Below are 10,328 nucleotides of genomic sequence, written 5' to 3'. Positions count from 1 at the left end.
TCTCCAGTCTCTATTTTCACTAAGCGTGGTTTTAAAGATGTTGTGGATTTTGGGATTAAGGATCAGTTTAAGACTATTCTTGGTTTTGAATGTGACAATGATACTTTTCCCTCTACCACTCAGTTAATCCCTCTTGCACATGCTCTGTTTAAGGTGTCAATTGAGAACATTAGTCCTAGGTTGGGCACTAGGTCTAATTTGTCAGCTCAAGATGTTGTTGTGTGTGCTATGTTAATGTCGGGCAAGAGTTTTGACATGGGTGATTTAGTTTTGAAAAATATGGTTAATGCTGTTGAAGGGAAGTCTACTGCTGGGTTACCATATGGGTTACTGTTAACTCGTGTGTTTGAATGGTTTGGTGTTGATCTTGATGGGGTCGAGTCTGTTACGGCCAAAGAATTTTTAGATGTTAAGTGTTTGAGTCAGTCAAACTTGAAAATTGAGAAAGATGGTAGTTTGTCTGTGTTGGAGGTTCCTGTTGTTACTCCACCTGTTGCTGCTCCTGCTGGTGTTGATCTGGGTATTTCTGCTAAGGAGATTCTGGATTACATGGAGGAATTGAGATCAAACCATAAGCAGTTGGTAGATGGTCAGAAACAGCTCTCTGAACAAATGGAGGAGCTGTCAAATCAGTTTGATTTTTGGAAGGATATAGTCTTTGGCGGAAAGACAGGGAACTCACCCGAGAAGTGTAGCTCTGGGAGTCTTCAATATGAGTTACGCAAGAGGATGTTTGGTTCTTGCGGGTCTTCTGATGTCAAGTTCACTTTCACTTCTACTGAGGATGGCACTGACAGTCCTAGGCCACGCACTGCGATGGATGCTCTTAAGGAGGCTGCAGGCACTGATTCTGAGTTCGCTGCTGCTGGAAATTTGATGATGGAGCAAAATCGTATTGCTGCGGAGCTCGAGAAGAAGTTTGCAAAGGAGAAGTCTGACAAGGATGATGAGGAGACCTAAGTTTCGAACCTTTTTAATGATTAAGGGGGAGACAATTTAGGAATCTAGTAAAATAAAACTTTGTTGCTTAAGTACTTTATTGGCCCTATGTTTGTTTTGCTTAAGACTAAGTTTGTTAAGTTGTTGAATTTGTTTGGATTTGGTTGGTTCTCAGGTGGTTTATCCTGAGTTGAATGTGTTTAAGTTGTTTTTGGATGCTTATGGATGCTTATCTGTATCCAGGTGGTTTATCCTGGTCAGATTATTAGTTTAACTATTTATGCAAGTACTTGATTTGGTTGATATCTGATTGCATAATATATTTTGCTTTGCATATTAGACTGTCATATATCCTATATTTGATTTAAATGCTGAATTGCTTTATATGTTAAGTTTAATGATATTAGATTGCTGTATTCAGGGGGAGTTTAAATACTTTTCCTAAATATGGTGTAATCATCAAAAAGGGGGAGATTGATACTCTCAAGGTTTTGATGATCACACTGCCAGCAAGCTAATAGCATAAAACTAGTGCTTGTTAGCGAGCTATCAAAGTTATATATACTTGTGCTAACAGCTTAATTTGTTTTAGCATTATGTTCAACTGTCAGCAAGCTTACAGGTTTTATCAGCGAGCTCACAGCGTTAACAGAAAAGCAAATGGATAAGGATCAAGTCGAAAAGCAAGGAGATTTATTAGGAATCGATTTGTAAGGACTTTAATATTTATATATGACTTATATAAATATTAGAGCTCAGTTTTAAATCAGAATTTCAAACAAAAACGATTTCCTAACTTATAGGAGTTTTTATCTCATACTCAATCTTATCTAAAACTACTCCTATCCTAATTTCAAATTATGGTTTTTATATAAACGTTTTACTGAGTTTGTTTACAACGTTCCTACGCTTTTTACTCAGTAATCTTCACAAGTTTAAACGTTCAAATTGAGAACAAATTATACGTGAGTTCGGTTGGAACAAGAACGTTGGAATTTGTTAGCAAATTGACCGTTGGATCTTTGTGTATATAAACTTGAGTGTGGTTTCCGTTTTGGTAGAGAACAAGAACACACATCAAGCTTCTGAAATACAACACACTTACATTGCAAAATCTTTACTTGAGCTCTAGTACTTATATTTGATTATATATATATATTGAGTTCATAGTTTCGGTTGTATTACACTCATACATTGTATTGTTCAAAGTTTAAAGTTTTGTTGCTGTGTATAGAGCTTGTGAAATAAGGGAACAAGGGGACTAGTTAGCTAGAAGAGTATACTTGGGAAGTATAGGTCTTGGAGAGCTTTTGGTTCGTGGTTCAGGGGTTTCAGCAAGCTGATAACAGGAACAAGGGATAAAGGGAGTTATATTATTGAATCATTGTAATCGTTAACATTATTGATTAATAATATAATCTCTTACCAGTTGGTAGGGGACCAGGACGTAGACCATTAGGGTTAGGGGTCGAACCTGGCTAAAATTCTTTGTGTTGCTAGCTTACTGATTATATCTGTTTTGCATTGCATCTGCATTGTTAGCTAGCTGACTGTTTACTCTGAAATTAACAGCAAGCTGTCTGTGACAGTATAACTATTCGGTAACATTAAAAATCGGTCATATTAGCCATAACACCTATTCACCCCCCCTCTAGGTGTGTAATTTCAAAATCATTAAATGAGTAGCACAAACCAAGACAAAAAGCATGATATATAGCTTGGTTTTCTTATTGTACAAACATATATAAAATGTTGTAACAAAAGACCACTTACGACAAGTTCTTATAATTTAGCTCCTTTATGCCTCACACCCTTGGTTGGGTTCCCTAATTTTGGTACACAATTGGATGTCCACATCCGTGCCCGAGATTAAATCCATTTGGTGTCATTGAAAGTCCAGTGCTGGTGCTACACCCATTTAGTGCTAGTGCGTGTTCCATCATTACAAGATTCTGAGCGTGTGTTGCGATGCTACTCTTGAGGTCCTCCATACCTGTTTTCAACATATCAAGTTGTTCAAATCGAAGATCATCAACCAGAGCCTCCCACCAGAACATTTCTTCTCGTTGCTTCCTCAATTTTATGAGCTCCTCCCCTTGTTTCTTCTGCTTTTCCGAATATATAAGCAACTCAGAGAGTTCCTTGTTGAGTAGACGAACCCTTGCACTGCGAAGAGCCTGTACAAGTTGAAGGGTGGTTAAATTCATTGGACTCGGGTCCTGAGCATTGAGGAATTTGTCGAGGATTTGTTCAACATTTGGATATCCAAATGAGAAAACTTTTTTCCCTGGAGAGAAGATGATGATTGCAATCTCTACACCACATAGGGTGCGAAGCTCACTCGCTTTCTTGAATAACCCACAACGCCTCTTGGAGAATGTAACCCTCAGATTACTTTCCTTGCTCATTTTTGCCATAACAATCTTTTGGCGACCCTTGCTCTTTGTTGCCATGTTCCTCTATCCTCCTTAGTTGATACAATGAAATAGAACAGGATATTATAAAGGGATGCTACCCCTTGGGTACCTTCACTATTGGAAAAAGCGAGGAAATATTGGTATCTGAATATTTCATTCTATTAGCATTTAAAAACTTGCATTGCCAAGACCATATGGTAATCTTTCAAATGGAAAAAACATAATTAATTTCTGAAATTTTCTTGTAACATTAGTATTTATTAGGGATCTTATATTCCTCTTTTTTGTGCCATGACATTCTTACAGTTGTTTTGATAATACAAGGAGAATAAATGACTTCTGTTTCCAAAACAGGCCACACTTATAATTCCTTTTTGTCTTATTTTTATTAAAACTAAAAAACATATGATTGGTCTACTTACTTAAAGTGTTTATTATATTTGTAGAAAAAGTCAATTTGAACATCAATAAAAACTATACAAAACCCAAAATCAATCATATATTCCTAACATCAGGCACTAAACTTCATTTGACACGATGGGTACAGTCTTGAATATTTTTCAGAAAAAAAACTAAATGGTATATTTTAGTTTATTATTTTTTGCAAATCTAAAATCAATTTGAATATATTGATTAATATATTTACCGATATTATAAAAGGCATATTTCATCATCATTTATTATTAATAGTTTTAATGTTGTTCAAATACCGGGAATATTGGTCCAAAATGACACACCATAATTCTGAACTACAAACTTATATATTATTTTATTAAATTACTTTTAGTTTTAAAAATTGTTGAAATATTTAACTTACATAAGAATATTCTATTCATCTCGTGGAAATAATTTTATTTTTTCTTCTTTTGTGTTCGGGTTTATTTTTAAAATATTATACTTAAAAGTCCATGGTAAATTTTAGTGTCACAAATACACTTATCTAACATAGTGAAAAAATTAATTTCTATAACATGCACGATTTTATTGTTAGAGATTTTTTTTGTAATACAATTAGAAATCTACATATCAAATAATGGACTTTATTTATAAAGTTATGCTCAGAAAGTAATCTACATGTATGGTAAGGCTGACAATTTCGGGTTTGGAGTCGGGTTGAAAGTCGCCCGTCAAAAGTTTTACCCAACCCAAACCCGACCCGAAATTTTAATAGATTAGAATATCCAACCCGAGCCCGACCCGCATTACCCGCGGGTAACCCGAACCCGACCCGAAAATTAATATTTATTAATAAATATATTTTTTAAATAAGAAATAAATATTATTTAACTTCAAATAAATTAATTTTTATTAAAATAAATTTTGTTTTATTAAATTTAAATAATAAACATTATAAAAATAATATAAATGTATATAATATTTATGTTATATATTAATTTCGGGTCAATTTCGGATAACCCGAATTCAACCCGAAAATGACCCGTTTTTTCAGGGTTGATTTTGGGTCAACCCAAATTCGACCTGAACCCGAAAAACTCCAACTCAAATTCGTATTTTACGAGTCGAATTCGTGTCGGGTTGTCGGGTCGGTTCCAATATTGCCACCCCATTGTATGGTGAGGTATTGGTGAAGTAACTTTTTATAACCGGTAAGAGTTAATTAATTAGCCATCATAAAGGTTTTTTTCCTTTTTGAAAATATAGATAGTTTTTTTATATATGTAAAACAAATTAATTAGTGTGTACACATGTTATGTTCATCTATTCGTAATTGTTTTATTGATGGACACAATTTCCAATTGTGCTAGTTCAAAATTTTTTTCTATTCTTACTCATGCAAATTTGAAATGTCTCGAATCATATGGTTGTGATATGTATATTAATAATTTTTACGGATACGAGGTTATTATCTTTTCTTTTTTTGAGAAGTTAGAAGGATGGGTAAAACTACTAATGACATGACTTTATGTGTAAAATCATGAAAACTTCTTTTAAGATAGTATCAAGGGTGTGGGCAACATAATTTATCTAATATAATAATATTATTATTTGTTTCTGTTAGATATCATTAATTTTATTGCAATTTTACATTTATTCCTATACTCTCCACTTTAGTTAGTTTTACAAGATATCTTTTACTCACATCCATCTCATGAATATGTGCCTAAAAGGGTTTTTGGGAATGTAGTACATCTAAAACCTTTTCTATTTTATCAAATAAAAAATGAAATGGTGAAGTAGAATATAAAAGAAAACAACTTGTCTCACATAGTTTTCTCAAGATCCTCATTTGTAAAAATCTATTGAAGTCGTTAGATGGTTTGGTAGTTAAAGAATTTTTTAGCAACCTGCCTTGAGTTTGCTTGAGTTTTCTATGTAGAATAAAGAATTTTGTGACAATGTGCCACTACTTTGATGATTCGTGTCATGTAGTGTAATACAATGTAAGGCAACATTGAGTTTGTGTGATGCATGATCAGAGGCATGATATGATTTAATTTAAATTATTTAAGTTACCTATATTGAACAAGTGTAGGATACTTGTTCATAGCATTGTTCAAAAAATCCGTCAAATTAGAGATTCGAATATAACCATAAAAATCTCAAGAAGGAAAGCGGTACTGCTTTAAACCATCGTTAATGGTTCCTTTAATCAAATCTATCACATGTAAAGAGTTTGGTTATTGTTTTTGATATAGGAAAATCCCTTAAACCAAATCAAACATGTTGTAGTGTATTATTTTCTTCATGTACAAGAGTTGCTCACCTTTCCTCACCATTACTAATTTTCACAGTTATTGTCCAGTGCTAAAGTCATCAATTTATATGATATGAGAGAAGATTTGATAACCTAATTTTTCACATAACCTTTTTCAATGTGAGATATCAAGTTGTCTAAAGGTTTGTTATGTGTGTTGTGTATGACTATCTAGGTGTGTAGGGCCTTGTTCCATGCACTAGTTTATTTTCAAGATCCACTCATGTCTTCAAATAAGTATCATTTCTACATATGAAAAATTTCTATTATAGCACATCTCTTGCCGGCCATTATTGATAAATGTGTAAAAGATATATGTGGCGTTGACCATTAGAGGTCTATGAGAAATATCTTCTATCTAGCATGCAAAAGGTCATTTAATATACGACTCTCTACAAAAAGAAAGTTGAGATTTGTTGTTCCGACAAATGTGAAGAGTGTCACATATGTAGTGGAAGGTACTCTAATGGGATAGTTTTAACAATATAGTAATGGCTTGGAACCACAACGAATATATAAAGTACATGTAAAAGAAATATATAAACATAGCTTGAAACAATATAGAATGAAAGTAAGTGATTTTCTTACTAAATAATCCGGAGGAAGAAGTAAAATCTATAAATTATGTTGTCGAGTGTTTGAGAGTCGATCAAATTTTCGATCTTTGAATTGCTATCAAGGTCAATAAGAATAGTCAAAGTTGTTTTAGTTCCTAAAATAGGTACACCACATGCATGAAGCTTAAAGGATGAACTTTTTAATGATGAACTGATTTTCTTTTTCTTTATTTCCCAACTACATATCAGATTCATTGCTGAAAAATAAGAATACCAAGCAATCTTCAACTCTAATTTTTTCTCAACTCATTTGAAAAAGATAAACAATCTTCTGTTATGCACTAAACCCTCACATCATTCAAACTCATTAGAAATCCCTAATTGGACTTCACCAAACACATATATAATACCCACGTTGTACTTTCAAGACAGTTAGAACAATAAGGAATTTGTAGATTGAGCAATTGAAGACTGTAATTTGTTTGGAGCGGGGAAAAGACAAGAGTTGGTCCATGAATTCGTGCCACATGATATATATGGATGAATGATCATGAGTGAAATGTGATGTGATGGTTGAGGTCACACATGGAGTAAAACTGAATTTCAAAAATAAAAATAAATAACTTTACTCAAAATATGTTAATTGTCATAGCTCTTTCACCAAGGCTACAAGTATGATTAATTCAAAAACTTATATAATATTACTTAATAAGTTAGCTAGCATTCTGTTTATATTACCGCTATCAAATTGTATATATATATAAAAATAAAGTACGAAACTTACTTCGATTGCCTTAAGTTCGTTCGCTCCATTGAACTAATTTCCACTTAAATGCACTCAATTTAAAACACTATGAAGATAATACTTTCTTTACCTAAATTTTTTTATTATAGTAGGTAGTAGTTTATATATGGTTTTTTTGAAGATAACTATAAATTGTATTTTATAAAACACTCTACAAGCAAGGTATCCATATCTTAAGTTTGCAGTAATGTGCAATGCAGAGAGGGTGGGAGGAGGTTGTTGGAAAAATTAATGACGGACACAAATTGACTAATGTTAGTTTTCTATTTTAATTATGATTTTATACGAACACAATGTATACAAAGATATATATAGGATAAAAATCAAGGATGTGCGAAATTTCAAATATATGCATCTATTCCTCTCAAAAGATGAGTTATCTTATTTTGTTGGTTGACATATTTGGGGGCACCAACTTTGTGCATTTAAATTTCACCTGTTTTGAGTTTCATGGTCGAAGGGTTTTAGCCATTAGATGAATTCCATGCCAAACTCAAAAAAATAAGTCTAACAGACTTATTAGTTTGTGACGAAATAGACAATTTCTCACTCTGACTCTGGAGATAATCACCTGTATTACCAACCAGATGCCGCCCACACACTGACCAAGGAACTTTTAGTAGTGAATAACCATCCTATGATGATAAGGTTGCAAAAAATATATACTTAATATGTAAAATTTACTAATTCCATTCTTAAACAGAAAACAAAGTTCTCCCCTGGTTCCGAGAAAAATAATTTAAAGCCTTTTAAGATTTTCAAATATTCGACTATATACAAATCTGAACTGTTTTATCACTCGAATATTACTCTAGGGTCTATCAAGAGACCATGAACAATCTATATCCAAAAGATTGTACATAGATGGTTTTCTACATGGCCCGGCAAAGATCAAGATTTCTACCGACCCTCGCACATTCTTTTCTCTTCTTCTATATATAATAAAGAAATTAACATTCTGTAAAGTGAAACTTATACTAAACATTAATATATAAAGAGTATAAGAACTAACAACTTTTAGCAACTCAATAAATTAAATGATATTATGAAACCAAAATAGAGAAAACAACATTAAAATATTTTATTCATCATGATATCAAGAAAGAAATCATTAAATGAGTAGCACAAACCAAGACAAAAAGCATGATATATAGCTTGGTTTTCTTATTGTACAAACATATATAAAATGTTTTAACAAAAGACCACTTACGACAAGTTCTTATAATTTAGCTCCTTATGCCTCACACCCTTGGTTGGTTTCCCTAATTTTGGTACACAATTGGATGTCCACATCCGTGCCCGAGATTAAATCCATTTGGTGTCATTGAAAGTCCAGAGCTGGTGCTACACCCATTTAGTGCTAGTGCGTGTTCCATCATCACAAGATTCTGAGCGTATGTTGCGATGCTTCTCTTGAGGTCCTCCATACCTGTTTTCAACATATCAAGTTGTTCAAATCGAAGATCATCAACCAGAGCCTCCCACCAGAACATTTCTTCTCGTTGCTTCCTCAATTTTATGAGCTCCTCCCCTTGTTTCTTCTGCTCTTCCGAATATATAAGCAACTCAGAGAGTTCCTTGTTGAGTAGACGAACTCTTGCACTGCGAAGAGCCTGTACAAGTTGAAGGGTGGTTGAATTCATTGGACTCGGGTCCTGAGCATTGAGGAATTTGTCGAGGATTTGTTCAACATTTGGATATCCAAATGAGAAAACTTTTTTCCCTGGAGAGAAGATGATGATTGCAATCTCTACACCACATAGGGTGCTTAGCTCACTCGCTTTCTTGAATAACCCACAACGCCTCTTGGAGAATGTAACCCTCAGATTACTTTCCTTGCTCATTTTTGCCATAACAATCTTTTGGCGACCCTTGCTCTTTGTTGCCATGTTCCTCTATCCTCCTTAGTTGATACAATGAAATAGAACAGGATATTATAAAGGGATGCTACCCCTTGGGTACCTTCACTATTGGAAAAAGCGAGGAAATATTGGTATCTGAATATTTCATTCTATTAGCATTTAAAAACTTGCATTGCCAAGACCATATGGTAATCTTTCAAATGGAAAAAACATAATTAATTTCTGAAATTTTCTTGTAACATTAGTATTTATTAGGGATCTTATATTCCTCTTTTTTGTGCCATGACATTCTTACAGTTGTTTTGATAATACAAGGAGAATAAATGACTTCTGTTTCTAAAACAGGCCACACTTATAATTCCTTTTTGTCTTATTTTTATTAAAACTAAAAAACATATGATTGGTCTACTTACTTAAAGTGTTTATTATATTTGTAGAAAAAGTCAATTTGAACATCAATAAAAACTATACAAAACCCAAAATCAATCATATATTCCTAACATCAGGCACTAAACTTCATTTGACACGATGGGTAAAGTCTTGAATATTTTTCAGAAAAAAAAACTAAATGGTATATTTTAGTTTATTATTTTTTGCAAATCTAAAATCAATTTGAATATATTGATTAATATATTTACCGATATTATAAAAGGCATATTTCATCATCATTTATTATTAATAGTTTTAATGTTGTTCAAATACCGGGAATATTGGTCCAAAATGACACACCATAATTCTGAACTACAAACTTATATATTATTTTATTAAATTACTTTTAGTTTTAAAAATTGTTGAAATATTTAACTTACATAAGAATATTCTATTCATCTCGTGGAAATAATTTTTATTTCTTTCTTTTGTGTTCGGGTTTATTTTTAAAATATTATACTTAAAGGTCCATGGTAAATTTTAGTGTCACAAATACACTTATCTAACATAGTGAAAAAATTAATTTCTATAACATGCACGATTTTATTGTTAGAGATTTTTTTTGTAATACAATTAGAAATCTACATATCAAATAATGGACTT

The 10,328-nt window shown here is 32.6% G+C and overlaps 2 protein-coding genes across 2 annotated transcripts; both read right to left on the bottom strand.

Moving 5' to 3' along the window:
• Positions 1-2,765: 2,765 nt before the first annotated feature.
• On the bottom strand, positions 2,766-3,392 carry LOC108198138 (agamous-like MADS-box protein AGL62). The gene has a single exon (XM_017365907.2). The coding sequence runs from the start codon at positions 3,390-3,392 to the stop codon at positions 2,766-2,768; it is 627 nt and encodes a 208-aa protein (XP_017221396.2).
• A 5,304-nt stretch (positions 3,393-8,696) lies between these two features.
• LOC108198137 (agamous-like MADS-box protein AGL62) lies at positions 8,697-9,323 on the bottom strand. The gene has a single exon (XM_017365906.2). The coding sequence runs from the start codon at positions 9,321-9,323 to the stop codon at positions 8,697-8,699; it is 627 nt and encodes a 208-aa protein (XP_017221395.2).
• Between the last annotated feature and the right edge of the window lie 1,005 nt (positions 9,324-10,328).

Source organism: Daucus carota, chromosome 8, assembly GCF_001625215.2.
Source record: "Daucus carota subsp. sativus chromosome 8, DH1 v3.0, whole genome shotgun sequence".
Taxonomy (NCBI): domain Eukaryota; kingdom Viridiplantae; phylum Streptophyta; class Magnoliopsida; order Apiales; family Apiaceae; genus Daucus; species Daucus carota.
The sequence above is the reverse complement of the archived record's forward strand: the minus strand, read 5'-3'. Positions and strand labels throughout refer to the sequence as shown.